The sequence below is a fragment of the Protomyctophum bolini genome (genome assembly GCF_963924005.1).
Source record: "Protomyctophum bolini genome assembly, chromosome: 23".
Taxonomy (NCBI): Eukaryota; Metazoa; Chordata; class Actinopteri; order Myctophiformes; family Myctophidae; genus Protomyctophum; species Protomyctophum bolini.
In genome coordinates, this window is record NC_137884.1 from 24,863,283 (window position 1) to 24,888,282 (window position 25,000).

The window sequence follows — 25,000 nt, forward strand, 5'->3', positions numbered from 1 at the left end:
ATAATAAATAATAATGAATAATAGTAAATAATAATAAAGAGGATATTTTTAATGGGAACTCTACGTCACATCCTGCCTAGACAGACAGACTGTAGTGTGTGTGTCTGCGTGTGTGTGTGTGTGTGTGTGTGTGTGTGTGTGTGCGTGCGTGTGTGTGTGTGTGTGTGTGTGTGTGTGTGTGTGTGTGTGTGTGTGTGTGTGTGTGTGTGCGTGTGTGTGTTCCATCCAGTCAGCCAGTGAGTCAGTCAGATCCAACATGGCGGCGTCGCTGCAGCCTCTCTCGGCTCTGTCGGACCAGGATCTTTTCTCGGAGCTCCGGGCGCGGGGCTTCGCGCCGGGCCCCGTGACGGAGAACACCCGGCCCGTCTACCTCAAGAAGCTCAAGCGGCTCCGCGAGGACCAGGGGTCCGCCGCCGGGGCCGGGGGGTCCCCCGGAGGAGGAGGAGGAGCGGCCGGCGGCGGCGCTAAGACGCGCGGCTCGGCGGGCGGCGGCGGCTCGGCGGGCGGCCAGGCCAACAACAACAACACCGAGGCTTCGGGAGGAGGAGGAGGCCGAGGCGGGGGAGCGGCGCGCCGGAGCGGGGCGGCGAGGCACTGCGACGCTGAGGCCTCTCCTCCTCCTCCGGGCCTCCGGAGGCCGGGAGGCGCTAAGCTCCTGCTGGGCTTCAGCTCCGACGAGTCGGACGTGGAGGCACCTCTAGTGCCTCCTACCCAGAAGAAGGCCTCCATAGGCGGCTCGAACCACAGGAAACACCGAGGCTCCGCGGGAGGCCTGTCTCCCACCACCACCGGGTCGAGGCAGCAGCCCCAGCCGCCCCTCAGGCCTCCCGGAGCGGGCACGAACACCACCGCGGCTCCCCGGAGGAGCCACCACGGCCAAGGAGACGTTTACAACTCCTCCTCTCTCCTCCTCGGTTTTGACGGGGAGATGAGGAGGAGCCCCCCGCCGCTGTCTGGCTCTGGCTGGGGGGGTCCCCGGGTCAGGGGAGCGGGCAGCCCCCGGGAGGAGGAGGGGGGTCCCCGGGAGGAGGAACCGGAGGAGGCGGAGGAGAGCAGGAGGTGCGGCGGCGGCTCAGTGAACGGCAGCCGGCTGGAATACAGCGACTCAGAGGAGGAGGAAGAGGAGGAGGAGGAGGGTAGGCTGGTTGATTCATATTATTTATTATGTTGGTTTTTATCTATTTTACAATAGTGGGGTCCGGGGACCCCCCAGAGCCTCCAGAGGGGTCCATGAGGGAGGAGTTATAGGCCAGGCTGGTCCCCAGCTAAATTGATAGTTTGGAATCAAATGGACCCTTATGGGTCTGTAACCTAACTTGATTTAAATTAACATTGATTTTACAATATAAATTGGGGGTCCCTGAGGTAGAAATGCCATTGAATGGGGGGTCTGTAGACTAATGCATGTCAAACTGGTGGGGTCCTTGAAAAATTGTTGAAAATCACTGCTAGAGCCACTATGGGTCCACTGGCATATCCTTTCAAATGGGGGGATAATGTGTGTAAACTTGGGGGTCCTTTACATGATGAAGTTTGGGAAATGGGAACCCCTGTTTTACAGGGGTCTTCAACCAGGTAGTGGTCCTTGAGGGGGTTCCAGGTGGTCCCCAGCTAAATGATGGAGAGTTGCGCTCTCAAGAGTTAAATTATTGTTAAACATCTGCATTATAAGTTAATTTACAAGAAGTCTACACAATTAGAGAATGTAGAAGAATTGTTTTTTTGATCAACGTTTTGCCTGTTATCTCTCCTAATGGTACCAACAGCAATACAGCATGGAATTGTGGACAAAATGTTATCCAACGACAACAAAATATTCTTTAGTTTTGGGTCTGTGAGGCTAAATGTCATCAAATGGTGGTTCCGTGGCTCAAATGGGTCTGAGAGGCTAAATGTCATCAAACGGTGGTCCGTGGCTCAAATGGGTCTGAGAGGCTAAATGTCATCAAATGGTGGTCTGTGGCTCAAATGGGTCTGAGAGGCTAAATGTCATCAAACGGTGGTCCGTGGCTCAAATGGGTCTGAGAGGCTAAATGTCATCAAATGGTGGTCTGTGGCTCAAATGGGTCTGAGAGGCTAAATGTCATCAAACGGTGGTCCGTGGCTCAAATGGGTCTGAGAGGCTAAATGTCATCAAATGGTGGTTCCGTGGCTCAAATGGGTCTGAGAGGCTAAATGTCATCAAATGGTGGTCCGTGACTCAAATGGGTCTGAGAGGCTAAATGTCATCAAATGGTGGTTCCGTGGCTCAAATTATGAATAAATAAATAATGGACCTCCTACCTTGATATGAAAACTTTGAAATACACTGATGGTAATTATTATGTATTATTATGTTTGTTGTTATGTTGTTTGATATATTTGTTGTATGTATTGTAAACGCCTGCCGAGAATCGAACCCGGGTCTCTCTCGTCCCACACATGGAAAGTCCAACGTCTTAATAACCGCTGACTCAAAGGGATATCCCTCTGACTCGGGGGAGATATTAGACTTCAGTTTTGAGGCCATCATCAGGCTCCGGGGACCACCAGTCGTCCTTGAAGGGGGTTCCAGCAGGTGGTCCCCAATCCATGCAGCTAAATGACGATAAAAGTTGTGTAACCAAATGGACCCTTATAGGTCTTTAATTATTGAGAAGATTTACTCTGTGGTTTTCAACCATTTTTTTTTTTTTTTTTATTATATTTTTTATCCCACGATTTTGTAACCCATTTTTCACCCCTGTGTCAATCATCTACTGTGATCCTGGGCTCTACACACCCTCCGCCAACCTGGGGAGAGCACTCCCCAGACTTAACTCATGCTTCCTTCATGCTTGAGTGTCCAAGTTGCTCCTTTACACCTGACAGGGGGGAGTTTCCCTGGTTGGACGTAGCGCGTGGAAGGAACACGCTATTCCAACCAGTTCCTTAACTTCCTTTCCCCTCCATCAGGCGCCCCGGCCAGCCAGGGGGAGGCAGTTTAGAGACAAGGATTACTGCATGTTTTTGTGAGGGTACCTACCCTAGGGGACACGGGGAGAACATGCAAACTCCACACAGAACCATTTTCACATCAAGGTCCATTATTTATTCATTTGAGCCACGGACCACCATTTGATGACAATTATCCTCTCAGACCCAAAACTAAAGAATATTGTTGTTGTCGTTTTTTTTTGTCAATATTTTATCCACAATTCCATGCTGTATTGATGTTGGTACCATTAGGAGAGACAACAGGCAAACGTTGATCAAAATAACAATTATTCTACATTCTCTAATCGTGTAGACTTCTGGTAAATTAACTTATAATGCAGATGTTTAACAATAATTTAACTGTTGGACTTGGGAGCGTCCATTTGGTTTCATTTTACGCTCTCAAGAGTTAAAGATCTAATAATTAGGGTCCATTTGGTTACCAACTGTCTATCATTTAGCTGGGGACCACCTGGTTGAAAACCACACTGGTTCACAGAACAGCCTTCTATTAAGGAACATGCTGAAATAGCTGATCTACAAGCTAAAATAGTATTGTAGATCTGCTATTTCCGCATTTTGTAAAATGTTATATATAATATATAACAAAATGACTGTAATTCGTTGGTATATTTCAGTTGTAATTTCTATTCATAATGTTCCAATTTCCAACGTCAAAAAACTATTCCTACTACTACTAACGATTATAACACAATTCTATCGTTAATCACAGTTATGCGTGTGCCAAATTAATCGTCAGGTTAAATGTGTTAATCGATACAGCGATCTTCTGTTCTATTTTTGTGGTATAAAAGTCAATCAGATATATAGAGCACCGAAGTCCTGACGTCACTGTCGGTAGAGGGCGTCAGTTCCCAGGTTAGGGGGATTTTAGATCTCTTCATATAAGAACTGCGTTTGAAAATTAAACCGATCACCCTGGCCTTTTCACTCATGAAGCATCGACTGAAGGTGGAGGGCCGAGGTAGATGGCTCCTTACAAGCTTATCCTTCAGGGTTGGAGCCCGTCTGAAAGAGAAAGAGGGGCAGTCGGGGAAACACAGGTTTTAGGCCAGGGTCGATCTGTAAGATACCCCAGTTGTTTTTTTATTATGCGTTTTATGTCGTGAGCAAATGAGCTGTATTGAGTGGTGAAATAGAGCTGTCCAGATTTTTGAAATAGATTCCTCCATTCACATAGTACACTGTTACGTTCTTAGCTTACGCATGTTTCATGATAACTACTTTTTATATATGTGATGTATGCCATGCTTTTTGTTATTGCTTAATGTAAATCGTCTGCTAAATGCCTAAATTGTAAATTGTAACCAATGTGTTGCTTTTGTAGCCTCTCTGTGTGAATCTGCCATGCATAATCATTGCTTGTTGCTCAAAGTCATTGTCAGAGTCACATATCCTCCTGAGTCTCTGAAATTGTCCAAACGGTATGTTTGAAATGAGACTGGAGGGATGGAAGCTATCTGCCCGTAAAATAGTATTGCGATCACTACTTTTCCTGTAAATGGATGTGTGTACGTATGTCACCATTGGCAGCCTTTTGATATTTTCAAGTCCAGAACACACACAGGAACAGTTTTGTCGTGGGTTTTGACATATAATAATTCGGGACATATCAAAATGGTCCCCTTACGCACAAGATCAGTATCGGCTGATCATGAGAGCATCAATCGGGGATCTGGGATCGGTTCCCCCCCCAAAAACTGATTGGATCACCTCTACTGAACATTAAAGTGTGCATTTGGTCGTTAGGGTACAATCAATTAACCCATTCTGGACGGGAACCCTTTTTGGTGTTTTAAGCATTATGTCATACTTTAGCTATTATAAAAATAGCAGATCTACAAGCTCATAGCGCCGCGCGGCACCGAGTGCCGAGCTACAAGCTTGTAGATCTGCTATTTTTGAAAAATCGTGAAAATGTGATGCAAATCTTTAACTCAAATCTTTGGTTCTGGGTGGGGGGGTCCTAACCTGATGCTGCCAGATCCAAAAAAGCTTGCTACACAAATTTGTTTCACAGCTTATTTGGATCTGGGATCGCGGAAGCAAATTCGATGACGGGGCTGTTCCTTTTTTTCAAGATACATGGTAGATGATTGGATGGGAGCGTCTGTCTATCACCGTGTGGGCGTGCAAACACAACCAATCATATCGACGTGTCTATATACCGTCACATCCGCATCCCGCCTTTAGCTCACGCTGATTGGTTCGGTACGAAGCAGATCTGACTCAGGGCTCAACTCCGTCAGAGATCCCAGATGAGTGTTGTGTTGGGGAATATGTTTCCGCAATACCGCCCTCATCTGGCAGCGTCAGGTTAGGGGGGTCCCTGGAACAACATATTTTCAGATGGGTGTCCGCGGCCAAATACATAATCGTTTCTGGGGTCCTTGACATGAAATGTTGAGCACCACTTATACAGAAACATACGTATTTCAGAAAACTGTCAGGATTTGGAAGGATTTTTATTTTATTTCGACGTCGGGTCTAAATGGGTCAAATATAGCCGATCTACAAGCTCACAACATGTTGTGAGCTTGAATTCATTGCAGAATTCATTCCAGATGTTGATCTGACCCCCCAATGCCAAAAGGCATTGACCCCCCCAATGCCAAAGCGCATTGACCCCCCCAATGCCAAAGCGCATTGACCCCCCCAATGCCAAAGCGCATTGACCCCCCCAATGCCAAAGCGCCAGCGCTCGCCCAGCAGTGTGCAGGGCGAGGTCGCTTCTCGTTGTGGGGAGATAATTCACATTCAGGGTGAATTATCTCCCGCCAACGACCACCTAGGCAGACAATATCCTGCTTATTACATGGCTACTTAATAATACATAAATGAATACATTTGTCCACATTTTCACGATTTAAAAAAAATAGCAGACCTACAAGCTCGTAGCGCGGCACTCGGTGCCGCGCTATGAGCTTGTAGATCTGCTATTTTTCAATAGCTAAAGTATAACATAATGCTTAAAACACCAAAAAAAGGGTTCCCGACCAAAATGGGTTAAGCAGCGGCCGGTCTGTCATAGAACGGAGCAGTCTGTTATCCAGAAGTAACACACAAGCGATTGACCAATCGGAAATCAAGCATTCAACAAACGATGATAAATAACGGGTTTGCCATGTTCTTCTTCATCCCCCAGGAGGAGGAGACCGGCTGTCCTCGCGCCGCCTCTCTCCGTCTTCCAGACGGAGTCACCACCTCCACCACGACCACCACCACGCTCCATCACCACCTCCGTCTGCTTCCAGACGGAGTCACCACCTCCACCATGCCAGCGCTCCGTCACCGCCTCCGTCAGCGGAGAGAGAGGAGGAGGAGGAGGAGGAGGGCAGAGGCTCGGTGCTCAGACGGAGCTTCTCCCCCAGGAGTGCTATCTACGTCTCCCTGGGAGGAGGAGGAGGAGGCGTGGGGTCTAACGACTCCTACAGCAAGAACCACGTAAGATCATTATTCTTACTTGAGCGTGCAAGTAATGTTTTTTTTGTCCGGTGCTCCGATGCGTATGTCCCGTGGCAGCGTATGACGTAATGATTAATTTGTGCTTGATATGGCATTGGTGTCAGATTACATGCATGTATACACTGAAACATATCTTTATGACGTCACCAGTGAGAACCTGGCATTGGTACATATCTTCATCACGTCATATGCAGCTACGGACATACGCATCACACGACCCAAGTAACCACAGTATACTGCTAATCAACTTACAAATTACATACCGGTGTACATATACAACTTACTGAAACCCATCTTTATTACATCACCATTGCGAGCCAGAGATTCGGAAAGTTCTTAGCAGTTGACTGACACTACTTGCGCGCTCTGCTTGCGCACTAGTAGGTCATTTATGGCCTACTTGTCTGCAAAGCGCAAGTAGGCACTCGACAGAGTGCAGTTCTAGATATTATTATTATTATTAGGGCCCCCTATAGAGTCCTGACGTCACTCACTCATCCCCTGGTTCTGCCCGGTTCGCGGAAGTAATTTATCTATGGAGAATAACATGGGCTCATCTTAAAATCGCTTGTTAGAATCGCTTCAAAAATAAACAAGGTGTCTCTGTATCGTTATATTGTCAGGTAGGGCATTAACCAAACGTGATTTTTGATAGTCGACTCGAATACCATCAAAATCGATTTATAGTCGATTAGTCGGCGGTAAAATATGATATTTATTCCATCCAATCAAGCATTAAAACATCGTCTTCTGAAACAGCCAGCGAGTGAAGCAAAACAGAGCCGGTGAATGCAGGCCGAGTGGAATAGTACTAAGAGAGTGGCGACAGCCGCGACACCTATGGGCTATAGTTCCAAACATTGGAACTATCCCATTGAGATAGAATGAGCACTTCCCCATTCCATTGTTACAGTGGGAGTCAACGCGAGTGTCGCCACTCTCTTACTAGAGTACGCTGAATGCCGCTCTGATTGGCCAAAATTAGCTCAGCTGTTTCAAGTCAAAGTTGCAAGTCCACAATGACTCACGGATGGACGCGTTGTGAGCTTGTAAATCTGCTATTTTTTATCCGCAAGACCGTTCTACTGAGCAGCATAGCATGTTACGTCGTTCACAACGTCACAATGTTTGGAGAGTGGAGACTGGAGCGGGGAGGAGGAGGAGGAATTAACCATGCGATGTTTTTCATACAACCACAGTTCCTTTGATTTTTAGAAGGAGCTACAAGCTAGGAGGAGGTTATGATTACATACTAGGTTTGCTAGCTAGCAGGCTCAAGGCTGCCAGGCTATGAAGATGATCAACTACTTAACTTCATCGCGACTGTCACTATTATAACTATGATCGTGCGGCATAGCGGTTTGTTTTTTTGTTGTATAAGCATGAAGAAACATGAAATCACGGCAAGAGCTACTGTAGTTTGACTGTAACCAAACTGGATAATATTGGGCAGAGTGAGGAGGACCTCCTGCTATACTTTACTGTACCGGACGACACGACGACACGTCTCCAATCTAACTTGTTGAACAAACTACAGTAATAAACTCACCAATAGTAAAAGTATTTACACACTGTAGTTGTCCCCATTGATCGTATGAGCCTATGAGGTATATTGCATTATGCTTTTCCCAAAGAAAAACTGTCTTGAATGCTGCTAGTCTCCACCGCCGATCCGCCGCCCACCGCACTTACACGAGTGAGGGTGACGGCAAAACCCACATACAGTAGGCTTGTATATGATATGAAAACAATCAGCCAGGAATGGATTAGTACTGAAGTTGGCAAATTACCAACAAAACAACCGAGCTCACAGCTGCATGCCTGCATGTCTGCTGTAGAAAAGAAAAAACAACATAAAAATCATAAATAAATATTAAAATTAATATTAGCAAATAATCGGATGTCAATTAACAGTGTCGACTAGTGTTTTGCTAGTCGACTAGTCGATTAGTATGTTAATGCCCTATTGTCAGGGAGGTGTCTATATCGTTATATTGTCAGGGAAGTGTCTCTGTATCGTTCTATTGTCAGGGAGGTGTCTCTGTATCGTTATATTGTCAGGGAGGTGTCTCTGTATCGTTATATTGTCAGGGAGGTGTCTCTGTATCGTTATATTGTCAGGGAGGTGTCTCTGTATCGTTATATTGTCAGGGAGGTGTCTCTGTATCGTTATATTGTCAGGGAGGTGTCTCTGTATCGTTCTATTGTCAGGGAGGTGTCTCTGTATCGTTATATTGTCAGGGAGGTGTCTCTGTATCGTTATATTGTCAGGGAGGTGTCTCTGTATCGTTATATTGTCAGGGAGGTGTCTCTGTATCGTTATATTGTCAGGGAGGTGTCTCTGTATCGTTATATTGTCAGGGAGGTGTCTCTGTATCGTTATATTGTCAGGGAGGTGTCTCTGTATCGTTATATTGTCAGGGAGGTGTCTCTGTATCGTTATATTGTCAGGGAGGTGTCTATATCGTTCTATTGTCAGGGAGGTGTCTATATCGTTATATTGTCAGGGAGGTGTCTCTTTATCGTTATATTGTCAGGGAGGTGTCTCTGTATCGTTATATTGTCAGGGAGGTGTTTCTGTATCGTTATATTGTCAGGGAGGTGTCTCTGTATCGTTATATTGTCAGGGAGGTGTCTCTGTATCGTTCTATTGTCAGGGAGGTGTCTCTGTATCGTTATATTATTGTCAGGGAGGTGTCTATATCGTTATATTGTCAGGGAGGTGTCTATATCGTTATATTGTCAGGGAGGTGTCTCTGTATCGTTATATTGTCAGGGAGGTGTCTCTGTATCGTTATATTGTCAGGGAGGTGTCTCTGTATCGTTATATTGTCAGGGAGGTGTCTCTGTATCGTTATATTGTCAGGGAGGTGTCTATATCGTTATATTGTCAGGGAGGTGTCTCTGTATCGTTATATTGTCAGGGAGGTGTCTCTGTATCGTTCTATTGTCAGGGAGGTGTCTCTTTATCGTTTGCGACAGTCAGTCAGTCATATTTGATACAGAACGGAATGTAACTAATTCAGTAGCAGTAACAATAGCGTTTTCTCTCAGTCAGTTGATTCTTCATATCCATATGAGTGATGCGGCCTGGATGGATAAAACACAGTTCTTATATGAGGCGACCTAAAATCCCCCTAAAATAATAAAATAAAAAGTACATGGTAGAGGGATTTGCTCCCTCTACCGATACTGACGTCAGACTTCGGCGCTCTATTGTTTTCGTTTGAGACGCTCCGATAACCAGCCACTGATCGCTGATCGGCCGTATCGCTGATCATCAATTTACCCGATCTGGAGAAACCGATCTTTTACACCATTTAACCCATTCTGACCTGAGATCAGATTCATACGAGGTTTCCACTGGACACACACTGGTCTGATGAACCCATTCTGACCTGAGATCAGATTCTAAAAATGTCAGTCGTTCTTCGATTTTTCAAAAATAGCAGACCTACAAGCTCGTAGCGCGCCACTCGGTGGCGCGCTATGAGCTTGTAGATCTGCTATTTTTCAATAGCTAAAGCATAGCATGATGCTAACACGAAAATGGGTTCCCGTTCAGAATGGGTTAAGTGGTATAAACATCAATCAGATATATTCTAGTATATGGTTTTGGCTTTGTGACAAGCCTAAACATTCTATCATGACTAATATGGGTTCACACTTGTTATTGTATAAGACAGAGAGCTGTTCTGGCCACGTTGAGGTGTTTATAGACGGTTACATCCAGCCTGCCTGCTTTTTATTTAGCTGCCAGGGGCATGTGGGCGACCCTTAGTGTTTTATTTAGCTGCCAGGGGCATGTGGGCGACCCTTAGTGTTTTATTTAGCTGCCAGGGGCAGGTGGGCAACCCTTAGTGTTTTATTTAGCTGCCAGGGGCAGGTGGGCAACCCTTAGTGTTTTATTTAGCTGCCAGGGGCAGGTGGGGCAACCCTTAGTGTTTTATTTAGCTGCCAGGGGCAGGTGGGCAACCCTTAGTGTTTTATTTAGCTGCCAGGGGCAGGTGGGGCAACCCTTAGTGTTTTATTTAGCTGCCAGGGGCAGGTGGGCAACCCTTAGTGTTTTATTTAGCTGCCAGGGGGCAGGTGGGCAACCCTTAGTGTTTTATTTAGCTGCCAGGGGCAGGTGGGCAACCCTTAGTGTTTTATTTAGCTGCCAGGGGCATGTGGGCGACCCTTAGTGTTTTATTTAGCTGCCAGGGGCAGGTGGGCAACCCTTAGTGTTTTATTTAGCTGCCAGGGGCAGGTGGGCAACCCTTAGTGTTTTATTTAGCTGCCAGGGGCAGGTGGGGCAACCCTTAGTGTTTTATTTAGCTGCCAGGGGCAGGTGGGCAACCCTTAGTGTTTTATTTAGCTGCCAGGGGCAGGTGGGGCAACCCTTAGTGTTTTATTTAGCTGCCAGGGGCAGGTGGGCAACCCTTAGTGTTTTATTTAGCTGCCAGGGGGCAGGTGGGCAACCCTTAGTGTTTTATTTAGCTGCCAGGGGCAGGTGGGCAACCCTTAGTGTTTTATTTAGCTGCCAGGGGCAGGTGGGCAACCCTTAGTGTTTTATTTAGCTGCCAGGGGGCAGGTGGGCAACCCTTAGTGTTTGCGAACGCAGTGAGCACTTACTATGAGACCTAGCAGATCATGTCTGTGTGTGTGTGTCTGTCTGTCTGTCCGTGTGTCTGTCCCGCTATCCAAATATGGAGTGTGTTGCATCAGCAATCACTCAGCTCCATATATGGGCACAAAAGGGGCCAGGTCCACTCAGCTCCATATATGGGCACAAAAGGGGCCAGTGATTTGTTTGTTGTGGACCTGGCCCCTTTTGTGCCCATATATGGAGCTATACGTCCAAAACCCAAATATGTACGAGCTGCGTTCGCTTCCCGCGTTTGCGCGTCTTACTCGTTTATTTAGCTGCCAGGGGAAGGCGTTCAACCCTTAGTGTTTTATTTAGCTGCCAGGGGCAGGCGGGCAACCCTTAGGGTTTTATTTAGCTGCCAGGGGCAGGTGGGCAACCCTTAGTGTTTTATTTAGCTGCCAGGGGCAGGTGGGCAACCCTTAGTGTTTTATTTAGCTGCCAGGGGGCAGGTGGGCAACCCTTAGTGTTTTATTTAGCTGCCAGGGGCAGGTGGGCAACCCTTAGTGTTTTATTTAGCTGCCAGGGGGCAGGTGGGCAACCCTTAGTGTTTTATTTAGCTGCCAGGGGGCAGGTGGGCAACCCTTAGTGTTTTATTTAGCTGCCAGGGGGCAGGTGGGCAACCCTTAGTGTTTTATTTAGCTGCCAGGGGCAGGTGGGCAACCCTTAGTGTTTTATTTAGCTGCCAGGGGGCAGGTGGGCAACCCTTAGTGTTTTATTTAGCTGCCAGGGGCAGGTGGGCAACCCTTAGTGTTTTATTTAGCTGCCAGGGGGCAGGTGGGCAACCCTTAGTGTTTTATTTAGCTGCCAGGGGGCAGGTGGGCAACCCTTAGTGTTTTATTTAGCTGCCAGGGGGCAGGTGGGCAACCCTTAGTGTTTTATTTAGCTGCCAGGGGCAGGCGGGCAACCCTTAAGCTGTGTTCAGAGTCTCAGACTTGGATGGTTAGAGCAACGTGATTACATACAACGTCAGTGCAAAGACTCTCGTTGCGCGAGCGACGCAAACGAGCTCCGTGCGACCTAGCGCAGCAAATCAAGGCGAATATTTAAATTAAAATCTGAACGCACCTTTAGTGTCAACGCCTGTAAGGGGTAAAGGGAGGCACACGATGTACAGTGCTATATGTATGCTATATATGAGTAAAACCAAATTGCTGTCAAACTGAACTCTTCTGTGTGTGTGTGTGTGTGTGTGTGTGTGTGTGTGTGTGTGTGTGTGTGTGTATGTGTGTGTGTGTGTGTGTGTGTGTGTGTGTGTGTGTGTGTGCGCGTGCCATCAGAAGCACATGGACGATGCAGACGGTGACGCTTCTCACGGTAAGCTCCTCCTATGTAAACGTTATTACGTCATCATCGACCAATCGCAATAACGTTAGATAATCGTATTTAGCGCTAGCCCCTCCCCCTCCCCCCTGATTGTTTTTGTCATCGTGTCCATCTTGAAAAATGTCGGTACATTTCCAAATATCTTTTCAAAAATCACACCCGTGTGAAGTGAGGGGAGCTCTTATTAATCATATTTAATGTTTGTTTAAGACGAAAATCTACACTAATAGCTGAATATAGGAGGCCCTCAAAAATAGCAGATCTACAAGCTTACCACACTTGTTGTAAGCTTGTAGATCTGCTGTTCCGCTATTTTGTCAATTTCTTGGAAATAAAATAAATATTAAAAGTGAAGGGCCTCACACCGGCGGTCCAACGCGCGCTGACGCCTCGCCTGACGCTCTCCGATACGCCACCGTTCTATTTTCCAGGCGTCGCCACACGGCAACGCCTGTGCCGCGTCGGCAGTCAGTTAAGGGCATAGGGTCAACCCCACCCCGCTCACCTCCGCCCCACCCCCTCCTGGTGCTGCGGCCATCTTGGAAACCAAACACAATATAAACAATGGGAGAGGGGCGGGGCCGAGAAAGGCCCTTATTATATTTGTGTGATGATTAATGAATCTCCAACGTAAAGGTTGTAACACTGTGTGTGTGTGTGTGTGTGTGACACACAGGCCTACCTCACGGGGGCGCCAGCGGGCGGTTCAGCATCGGCCTGAGACCTCGCTTCTCCAGCTACAGCGCCCTCTCCCAGCAGCACCCCGCCACTGCACCCTACAACCACAACAACAGCACCCTGCAGGCCCCGCAGCACCCGGCCGCCAGCGGTGGGTGTCACCGTTCACCCTGACCTCACCACACGCACACACACACACACACACACACACACACACACACACACACACACACACACACAGTTTTCAATGTAGGCATTTAGCAGATGCTCTTAACCCATTCAGGCCTGACGTCGAAATAAATAAAAAGTCTTCTGAAAGAATATACAGCTCCATCTCACTGAAACATCTCTTGTCCACTAGTCCCTTCCTAATATTTTAGTCTAGTTTTTAATCTGTTGACGAAATTGTCAATACATTTAAGTCTTAGTTTTAGTCATCATAGCTCAGTTTTCATTTACTTTCCATTTAGTTTTCATCAGTGAAAAAAGGTAGTCGACTAACATTTTTCGTCTTCGTTTTAGTCGACAACAACAACAACACTGCTCCTAGCAGCAGACATCCCAGTTTGACCTTGGCTAGTAATGAACTGTAGTAACCCAGAAACGAACTTAACCCATTCTGACCTGAGATCAGATTCATACGAGGTTTCCACATGGACACACACTGGTCTGATTAGCCCATTCTGACCTGAGATCAGATTCTAAAAAATGTCAGTCGTTCTTCGATTATAAAAAAATGGCAGACCTAAGTGGCGCGCTACGAGCTTGTAGATCTGCTATTTTTCAATAGCTAAAGCATAGCATAATGCTAACCAAAATGGGTTCCCGTTCAGAATGGGTTAAGGAACCCTTTACGCGTTCACGCTGGTCAGATGCGTGTTCACGGACGTGTTCGCCCGTGCCCGTGCCCCCTTTGCTACGAGCACGCCTGGAGGACAGGGCGTAACTCTAAACATGGCGCTTTGGAAAACCTTCAGTGTGACCTACGATGGCCTCCCGTGTTATTGATTAGCCGATAATACAGTATTATATCCGTTTGTCTGTGTTTTTCCTGTCACTCCGTGGAGGTAAGTTATAGTTTGATTTAATAACATCTTAATTCTCAGCGACAGCCTGCCGGTGTTTTATCTTTCCCCCGAGCGGGGAGGCAGGCAGACGGCGAGGTATGGGTGGATCCGGGCGGGCGGCGCGCCCACCGATCCACAAGTACAGGAATGGTTATTTTTGATAATGATAGCCTCCCTCAATCCTTCCACGGGACGGAGAAAGGGAGGACAGGCTGGGGAGGCTTGCATACTCTGCCAGTCCAAAGAGGTCAAAGAGGCTGTATTTCAACGTCTCAGTGGAGCCGGTATACTGTATTATAACATTTAACCCCTCGCGTCCCAGGTATTCTATACGGGTTCACGCAGGCGTGAACAATGTGATAATTGTATGCTATGACCTGACCAGTCTGAGGCGCGCTATCTCTTCACGAGAGTTCGCGCAGTGCACACATACAAGTGGAAAAGCAGCTACAGTATAAATCTCTGCCTCATAAAAGCCATGGATTAAAAGTTGCGAGTGTTTATATATCTTCCCCTGTATCCCTCAATCCCCGACGCATACGAAGTGAGCGAACATGTGGGAGACACAAAGAGTCTCCCGTGCCGGCTTGGATGCCCGCGCCGGGACTTCACGCACACTGCATAAACTTGTGATGTGAGCGCACGGAACTCTGTCTCTAAGTTTGTGTACTTTACACAGTCTGTTAGTCTTTTGTCGCACAAATGGTGTGTCTCCGGTCTACAGAATGAGGTGTTATAGCATAATATTATATGCTCTAGTATTATGAAGAGTCTGCCTGTGCTATTAACTCATTTTGAAAAGAAAGGTACGGCCATGACAGCAACAGTACAAAAACTAAATAAGTGTCCCCACCCTGTCTGTCCCAGCAGCCCCCTACAGCAGCACCCTGTCCTACCCGCGGCCCAACCACCACGGCCTGAAGGTGGCGCCCAAACACCGCAAGATGTCCCACGGTCCCGAGGACGAGCTGCTACAGCAGTTCAAACGAGAGGAGGTGAGAGGTCGACGCACACACACGCGCATGCACACACACGCACACACACACACACACACACACACAGACGCACACATACTAGGCATGTGAATCTCATCACTGAGGCCATTTCACAGCGCTACAGTGAAAAGTCATCAACTGATCAACGGACAAAGCTTAGACAGCGATTTTATGAAGTTAAAGGTGTTACTTATGCATTTTGTTGTACTTTAGCTATTGAAAAATAGCAGATCTAGCTTGTAGATCTGCTATTTTTTTTACATCGTGAAAATGTGGCCCAAATGTTGGTATATATTCTTTCAGAGCGAACGTTTTTAACTCAAATCTTTGCTTCTGGGGAGTCACTGGAACTACATATTGTCAGATGGGGGGTCGGCGGCCAATTACATATTACACATTTCTGGGGGTCCTTGACATGAAAATGTTTGAGCACCACTGACATAGAAACATAGGGTTTATCAGAAAACTGTCAGGATGTAGAAGACATTTTTAGAATCTGATCTCAGGTCAAAATAGGGGCTCATAGTCTGTTTGTTGTCTCAACGTGTCTACTCTGCACCGTCGTACGGTAGCGTCTGTTCACTGTCTCTATAACAACATGTGATGTAATGTCCACAGGTGTCCACTAGTCGGCGTGTCAGCGCTCATTACCTGTCCATGCTGTTACTGAGCGCGGCGTGTCTGTTCTTCCTGTTACTGGGTCTGCTCTACCTGCGAATGAGAGGGGGAGGGGGGGTCGCCACCCCTGGTGATGTCATCGGTGAGTACACACACGCACGCACACACACACGCACACACGGCTGTCACAATTACACCCTCCTATATTCAGCTATAGTGTAGATTGATAGGGTGCTAGCTCTGGTCCATGAGTAAAGCTCCGTTCACACTGAAGAAGCTAGCTTGTGCTTTAGCTTCGTGGTCCCATGTTATCTCTATGCAGAGCAGCTTCTGCGTTTAAAAGCTGGAGTGAACAGCTTTTTTTTTTTTTTTGCGTTTTTTTATCTCACCGAATCTTAACTTTAAAGCAGCTTTTAAACGCTAGAGCTTTAAAAAGCTGCGTGTAGCCAATCAGAGCACAGCGTGGTTTGAGGAGGCGGAGTTGAGCTCATTTTACAAAACCAAAAGCCCCTGGAGAAGCTGTCCGCTTCACTTGTCCGCATTAAAAAATAAACTTTTTAAATATGGGCTGTATATGAAATATGAATGGATATTTGGCAAGAAATTAAAGTTTATATGAGAAACAAGTTGTCGAAGCGGTGAAAACAGGTTGTGTTCCGTGTTCCGTCGCGAGTGGCACGTTTCTGGGGACAAGTGATCGTGCATTCACCCCCCCCTCCGGTTCTCATCGAAGCTATGGATGGACTACTGAACTGAACTCTCCGGAACGCTATCCGTCGCTGACGCTGATTGTGGACTAAACAGTGCACACACACACACGGTTGATAAATTAGCAGATATAGATAGATAGACAAACAACTAAACAATATAGTTGTGTCGGGAGTTTTCCCCAAAACCTTCCCCGAGAAGAGGGGAGGAGGAGCCCGCTCTCAGCGCGTTTCTGTGCCGGTCCTCGTGTGTCTCTCGGTAGTATGTTGCACCGTCAATCATACCTTTAAAATAAATAATTAATAGCCTTTATATCAGTTGTATGTACCCCCTCTATTTACCCCCCCCCCCCCCCCACACACACACACACACACACACAGTACGTAGTACAGTAGTCCCCAGTACTGGAACGCCGAGGAGAGCTGTGCTCGGAGACGATTTGCTGGACGTTTCCTCGCACTAAAATTAATTGCCCTTGTCGCGGGACCTCGCCCTGAGCACAGGGTGTTGACCACTGGTGTACGCTCCTCGACACCCAGTCTCAACTTAGGGGGTCCTCCGCGGGCCGGGCCACAGGGTCCAGAAGTCGGTCCACTTTCGCTCGGGGACCTATAGGTTCAATTGGTTTATTGCGTTCATGTATGTAGGCCTATCGGCTATCGATGAACCTCATAGCAAAAGTTGAAAGACAGTAGATAGCCTATATTTAAGATAGATAGAACACAATCCCCGTGTGTGTGTGTGTGTGTGTGTGTGTGTGTGTGTGTGTGTGTGTGTGTGTGTGAGACAGATAGATATAATGGCCCGTGTATATATATATATATGCCATATACCGTATATACTGGCCCTATTAACTATTAATGTTAATGTTAAGTAGATTATCTCTCTCTCTCTCTCTCTCTCACTCATGCACACCCCCCCCCCCCCACACACACACACACACACACACACACACACTGACACACACACACGCGACTCCGTTCCGGTGATATTGATTATTAATTAAGTAATTAAAGTATGCCTAGCCTACTAGCACAATGTTTCACATCATCTGCTCTTTCTAAATCAACATTAACATTACATACAGAGCCGCCATTTAAAAAAATGCCAGGAGGGTTTCGCTCGTGGCCTAGGGGGGAGAGGAGAGCGGAGTGGGGGGGGGAGACATGCAAGCACTGAAGACGGGGAGGATTGAGATCCGGTCCGTTCGGTTATTTACAAACAAGTTTACCAAGATTATATTATTTATTCATCGATACATAGGTTATGATGTAACTAAATATATAATTATGTCTCCTCTACAGTCGCTATTTTACATTTTAGACTTTCAAATGCGCATCTGCTCAAACTGCCTGTCTCTCGTCTCAAAGCCAGACAGCCAGTCCAGGCAGCTTGAGTGACAGGTACCTTGTACACGCCCACTTTCTCAAAAAAAAGCTGCGTTTTCCAGAGTTTTGCTTCTGCGTTTTAAAGCAGCTTCTTCGGTCTGAACGGAGCTTAAGGCTATGGACCAGAGCTACATCCTTACCTGCTTTATCTGCACCATTTAAGTTTCCAAATGTTTCCAAATGTTAAAATGTAAAAGACCAATATTATTATGAAGAAAACAAGATGTTAAGACCGCTAAACCAAATAGAATAAAGTTTACCTTCAGAAAAAGCGTTGTTTATGGCTTCTGAATGCAGGTCTTTTAACATGTAATGTCTATGGAGTGACGTCACGTCAACACCATTAGCTCAGAAAAGGGGGCGGGGAAGGGCTGTGAGATAGGCCTATCACAGACAGACATACGGGCTATTTTTGTCCTACACAAAGATTACCTTCTCATTGACTGACTGGACAGTTTACGTCATGTGTGGAACGAGCAAATCCACATGTTGATGTACGATGTTAAGAGCGCCCCTCACTTCACACAGGTGTGATTTTTCCTTTAAAGAACCTTCCATTTGGAACGGTGACTAATACATAAATGTGTGTTTTGTTTTTCTTTCATCTTTACAGTAAAAAACCATCCGTTTGGGACAGAGTTCGACAGCTCGTATGTAAGTAGATAATTTCTTTTTACTTTTATACAGACTCCATCTCCCAGGGGTCTATAGGACATTGTAACAGATAGACTCCATCTCCCAGGGGTCTATAGGGCATTGTAACAGGAACAGACTCCATCTCCCAGGGGTCTATAGGGCATTGTAACAGGAACAGACTCCATCTCCCAGGTTATTTTTGAGGGGCGCTAGCCCCTCCGATACACAGGTTTAATGTTTGTCTTTAGTTCAATGTTTGTTTAGTAAACGCCATTGACAATGAAGGGAAAATGTACGTCATAATGTGCCTCATTGCGTCATATTGTTAATGGCGTTTAATGTGTGTTTGTTTTACATCACATAATCAACATGAGTTAGTTGATGTTAGCGCGCCGCTCACTTCACACGGGTGTGATTTTATGTAACCCTTTGTATGTGTTATATTTTTAACCCTTCGTAGACCAAGGTGGAGAAGGACGTCATTCTGAAGCTCCTGCTGAACCTCCACGACCACCTGGCTCGCATCGCTGGTAATTCATATTAATAAAAACATTGACATTTCTTTCAGTTACTGTAGTTTTACTTTGTAGATGTTGATAATTATTATAAGACATGCATTAACCACTTAACGCATTCTGGGCGGGATTCGGGAACCCCTTTTCGGTGTTTTAACTAAGCATTATGTTATACTTTAGCTATTGAAAAATAGCAGATCTACAAGCTTGTAGGTCTGCTATTTTTGAAAACTCGTGAAAATGCGGCACAAATCTTTGAATATATATATTCTTTCAGAAGACGTCAGGCCTTAATGGTTTAAACCCCTGTATTATTACTACATTAGTATAAATAGGGCAGCATTGGAACTTTATGTCATATATTGTATGTTTTAACCCTTTCAGGTGAGCATGAGTGTGGCGCTTCAGAAGACCAGAAGCTTCCCAACAGGACTCTGTCCATCACAGAGGCATCCGCATACCTAACGGTATGTCAAGGGTTAATATGAATAACCTGGTACGTCAAGGGTTAAAATGAATAACCTGGTACGTCAAGGGTTAATATGAATAACCTGGTACGTCAAGGGTTAATATGAATAACCTGGTACGTCAAGGGTTAATATGAATAACCTGGTACGTCAAGGGTTAATATGAATAACCTGGTACGTCAAGGGTTAATATGAATAACCTGGTACGTCAAGGGTTAATATGAATAACCTGGTACGTCAAGGGTTAATATGAATAACCTGGTACGTCAAGGGTTAATATGAATAACCTGGTACGTCAAGGGTTAAAATGAATAACCTGGTACGTCAAGGGTTAATATGAATAACCTGGTACATTAAGGGTTAATATGAATAACCTGGTACATTAAGGGTTAATATGAATAACCTGGTACGTCAAGGGTTAATATGAATAACCTGGTACGTCAAGGGTTAATATGAATAACCTGGTACATTAAGGGTTAATATGAATAACCTGGTACATTAAGGGTTAATATGAATAACCTGGTACGTCAAGGGTTAATATGAATAACCTGGTACGTCAAGGGTTAATATGAATAACCTGGTACATTAAGGGTTAATATGAATAACCTGGTACATTAAGGGTTAATATGAATAAAGGGTCGGAGGGGTTTGTTGTTAAATAAACACTGTGCAAAAAGCATGGAATACGGATGTGTATATTACAGGAAACTCCCGTTAAACTTTCCAACAAACTCCCGTAAACTCCCGAATTGTACCATCACACCTGTATATTACCGTATATTAACTGTATATTACCGTATGTTACCGTATATGCTGCTAAACTTGAGGTTTACGGGCAAAATACAGTGCCCATCATTTCCCGTCAACTCCTCTTTTCACACAGTGAAAGGTGTTATTTGAACCCCTCAGGGTCAGAATGTTAAAGGGACACTTCACCCTTTTATATATATATGTTAATGATGTTTAGAAGCTGTGTAATATGTGGTTTTAGATATTTTAGATTGTAGCAGTGAGCCTGTTGTCTCTGATGTCATGGACACTGGTCTCACTACCTTCCTGGACTACAATTCCCATAATTCTTTGGTGCACTGCTCCTCCTTGTGGATAGGGCGGAGAGCTGTCTTACTGAGACAACATGTAGTCCAGGAAGGAAGTGAGCCCAGTGTCCATGACATCAGAGACAACAGGCTCACTGCTACAATCTAAAATATCTAAAACCACATATTACACACATAAAGACCCCCAGGAAAGTGTTCTAAAGCTCCTAAACGTCATTAACATATTCTTTTGCAAAAAGGGTGAAGTGTCCCTTTAACTAAAAGTGTTATTTGAACCCCTCAGGGTCAGAATGTTAACTAAAGGTGTTGTTTTAACCCCTCAGGGTCAGAATGAAACCTTCGAAGGGTTCGTACTGACGTCGTTAGAGTGGATCATCAAGGCTGGCGAGGATGTGGTGGGAATCCGGTACGTTCACTTCATTTCCTTCTGATTCATTCATTAACGGTTAATTAGCCTTATTAACCCTAACGGTTGATTAGCCGGCAAGGCCTGACGGTAACCGGTTAATAGAATGTCTCCATTTGGCCATCCCTAAACAGGATAGACTCCAGACCACTAGGGGCAGTGTGTTATAATGTAAACGTTGTATTAACATGACCTCCCGGCCACTAGGAGCAGTGTTTGCGAACGCAGTGAGCACTTACTATGAGACCTAGCAGATCATGTCTGTCTGTCTGTCTGTCTGTCTGTGTGTGTGTCCGTCTGTCCCGCTATCCAAATATGGAGTGTGTTGCATCAGCAATCATATATCCATATATGGGCACAAAAGGGGCCAGGTCCACTCAGCTCCATATATGGGCACAAAAGGGGCCAGTGATTTGTTTGTTGTGGACCTGGCCCCTTTTGTGCCCATATATGGAGCTGAGTGCGTTCGCTTCCCGCGTTCGCGGGTCTTACTCGTATAATGTAAACATGTATTAACAGGACCTCCAGCCACTAGGGGCAGTGTGTTATAATGTAAACATGTATTCACAGGTTAACGGGGCCTCCCGGCCAGCAGGTGGCAGCCATCGAGGACATTGTCTTCCTGGAGTCTCTCCATCCCAACATGTCCTTCCTGTGTCGTCTGAGACGAGCCTTCTTCACCGTCGTCCACCGGGTGGCGCTCATCCTGGCAGGTACCTGACCTTTAAACTCTGACCCTTGACGTTTTCTGTTCCATCTACGTTCATAAACGTAGCTAGGCTAACGGTACCTACTGGTGCTCTCTACGCGTATATTCGTAGACAACCGTTTAATCCATGTATGAACGCGCCGTCCGTCTGTTTACCTTTTTAGCATTGCTCCGGTTACTATGGAGAGCCTCCATCCCCACCGGCTATGGGATTTTTAAATCCAGCTCCGTTAGGTTAGAGAGCTGTCCATGGTGAGCCGCTGCGCACCCGACGATCCTAAATCATTCGTGAGTTTGTACCGCATCGCTGAGAAAATGTCGCTGGTTGTACTGCTAGCTAAAGGCTGTGAGCTAATGTAGCTGGTTGTACTGCTAGCTAAATACTGTGAGCTTATGTAACTGGTTGTACTGCTAGCTAAAGACTGTGAGCTAATGTAGCTGGTTGTACTGCTAGCTAAAGATTGTGAGCTAATGTAGCTGGTTGTACTGCTAGCTAAAGGCTGTGAGCTAATGTAGCTGGTTGTACTGCTAGCTAAAGGCTGTGAGCTAATGTAACTGGTTGTACTGCTAGCTAAAGACTGTGAGCTAATGTAGCTGGTTGTACTGCTAGCTAAAGACTGTGAGCTAATGCCAGTGGTGTTGTGATCCTCCCAATGGCCCCCACCTTCCTGAATAACCCAGAAGGGAAACAAGCTCCGCAGAGTGAGGACGGACGGGCGGCATTTCGGCAGTGTGCGCATGATAACACTAGATGGCGCTAAATGAGTTAAAGGAATTGTGACGGGGCTCAATTGCACCCAAAAAACCTGAACTTTTAACATTCAGTAGATTTTCTGTGCTCTGGGGTTTTCTGGCTCAAACTCTGATTCCATACAAGTCAATGGGATTTGCCAGCAGATTTCACTGTCTTCACTGTTTTGCCTGTTTTCATTGCAGCTCAAAAGGCTTCCCAAACCCCAGAGAAAACTCCAGACCACAGAAAATCCACTGAATGTTCAAAGTTTTTTGGGGTGTAATTGAGGTCATGAAACCTCAAATTAAAAATAAATGAAACCTTTAGCGTCCAAGATGGCGACAAACCAAACGTGCATCATAGTGGAATTGCTTCTCACGTGGCACCCACACACTACCACTTATGTCCACCAGATGGCACTCATTGTGTGTGTGTGTGTGTGTGTGTGTGTGTGTGTGCGCGCTCTCGCGCTATGCAGTGATCGGCCTCCTGGCGGCGCTAGTGTTCTACATGAAGTATCGCTGGAGGAGAGAAGAGGAGGAGACACGGAACATGTATGACATGGTGGAGAGGATCATTGGTAAGAACACACTAAGAACACGCTAAGAACATGTATGACATGGTGGAGAGGACACTGGTTCCTGACCTGAACACACCATGTGGTCAGAGGGGGTACTGACCTGAACACACCATGTGGTCAGAGGGGGTACTGACCTGAACACACCATGTGGTCAGAGGGGGTACTGACCTGAACACACCATGTGGTCAGAGGGGGTACTGACCTGAACACACCATGTGGTCAGAGGGGGTACTGACCTGAACACACCATGTGGTCAGAGGGGGTACTGACCTGAACACACCATGTGGTCAGAGGGGGTACTGACCTGAACACACCATGTGGTCAGAGGGGGTACTGACCTGAACACACTGTGTGGTCAGCAGTGCTGGGGAAGTCACGGCAAACTTTGCAGAGATGGACGTCACCATGTTCGTCTGTGCTAGACTAAATGTGTGTGTGTGTGTGTGTGTGTGTGTGTGTGTGTGTGTGTGCGTAGATGTGTTGCGGAGTCACAGCGAGGCGTGTCAGGAGAACAAGGACCTTCAGCCCTACCTGCCCATCCCCCACGTCAGAGACTCACTGGTGCCCCCACAGGACAGGTATGGCATCACACCTGAACTAGAGCCCCCCCCCCCTCAGGACAGGTACCCAAATGACACGCTGGTGGATTAACATTCTCAGTCGCCGAGACTGATTTCAGTCATTTGGATTCCATAGGACAGGGGACCCCTAGGGGTCCTTGAGGGAGTTCCAGGGGGTCCCCAGCTAAATTATATAGTTAGGAACCAAATGGACCCTTTATGGGTCTGTAACTCTGTGAGTGTACATACTATGGGTAGACCAATTTCCCTGTACATTTGTACACTCTCAGAGTTAAATTGACTTTGATTTTACAATATAAATTGGGGTCCCAGAGATTTTAAAAAAATGCCACAAAACCACGTGCGTGTTGTTCCTGGTTTGGCCACCAGGAGGAAGATGAGGCGAGTTTGGGACCGGGCGGTGAACTTCCTGTCGGCCAACGAGTCCCGCCTCCGCACGGAGACGCAGCGAATCGGAGGAGCCGACTTCCTGGTGTGGCGCTGGATCCAGCCGTCGATCAACCTGAGCGACAAGCTGTCAATCATCCCATCCAAAGTGTGGCAGGGCAAAGGTGAGGACGACGTGTGCACACGCACACACACACACACACACACACACACACACACACACACATATTTTAACAATTTATTTATGTCCACACCTTACATCCACAAAATCAAGGAATATGTCTTGATACAACAAGCATGTCACCCAGCATTCCATGCGGGCACCAGTAGTGTAGGCATGGATCCCAAGTTCAAAACCCCCTCCAACAACCAGTCCGCGGGTATAATGTCTCAGGCTGGACCACCAGAGGAAACCATTACCCTGTCCACTCCTGCATCGCCTCGCCACCCGGCGGTGTCATATCGTTCCCGGTATAGCGTGGCTGATCCCATTGGGCCCAAAATCCACCCACTGTTGTTCTGACAACGGACGGACACACCACCGCTAGAAGGCCAGGTCCAACGCCTCTCTTCCCGGTAGCTTAACCCATTCTAAACGGGAACCCATTTTGGCGTCAGCATCATGTCATGCTTTAGCTATTGAAAAATAGCAGATCTACAAGCTCATAGCGCGCCACCGAGTGGCGCGCTACGAGCTTGTAGGTCTGCTATTTTTGAAAAATCGAAGAACGACTGACATTTTTTTAGAATCTGATCTCAGGTCAGAATGGGTTTAATCAGACCAGTGTGTGTCCTAGTGGAAACCTCGTATGAATCTGATCTCAGGTCAGAATGGGTTAATGTCATGCTCGCTCAGGATGACATACACACAGACACACACACACACACAGTCACACAGACACACACACACACACACACACACACACACACACACAGGGGATTGACAGCTGTGTGTGTGTGTGTGTGTGTGTGTGTGTGTGTGTGTGTGTGTGTTCAGCGTTCCCTCTAGATAGAAGGAACTCTCCTCCCAACAGCCTGACGCCGTGTCTGAAGATACGAAACATGTTTGATCCTGTCATG

At 46.5% G+C, this 25,000-nt stretch overlaps 1 protein-coding gene across 1 annotated transcript in view; it reads left to right on the plus strand.

Moving 5' to 3' along the window:
• The first annotated feature begins 240 nt into the window (after window positions 1-240).
• lemd3 (LEM domain containing 3) overlaps window positions 241-25,000 on the plus strand; it is a 27,318-nt gene continuing 2,558 nt past the window's right edge. The window contains exons 1-15 of the mRNA XM_080757718.1: window positions 241-1,136; window positions 6,122-6,420; window positions 12,349-12,385; window positions 13,071-13,223; window positions 15,010-15,134; window positions 15,753-15,894; window positions 18,462-18,502; window positions 18,945-19,014; window positions 19,384-19,466; window positions 20,848-20,930; window positions 21,501-21,643; window positions 22,851-22,952; window positions 23,428-23,530; window positions 23,903-24,084; window positions 24,918-24,999. Coding sequence (XP_080613844.1) covers window positions 257-1,136; window positions 6,122-6,420; window positions 12,349-12,385; window positions 13,071-13,223; window positions 15,010-15,134; window positions 15,753-15,894; window positions 18,462-18,502; window positions 18,945-19,014; window positions 19,384-19,466; window positions 20,848-20,930; window positions 21,501-21,643; window positions 22,851-22,952; window positions 23,428-23,530; window positions 23,903-24,084; window positions 24,918-24,999 — 2,525 coding nt within the window. The 5' untranslated portion in view covers window positions 241-256. The remainder of the gene's footprint in view (window positions 1,137-6,121; window positions 6,421-12,348; window positions 12,386-13,070; window positions 13,224-15,009; window positions 15,135-15,752; window positions 15,895-18,461; window positions 18,503-18,944; window positions 19,015-19,383; window positions 19,467-20,847; window positions 20,931-21,500; window positions 21,644-22,850; window positions 22,953-23,427; window positions 23,531-23,902; window positions 24,085-24,917; window position 25,000) is intronic.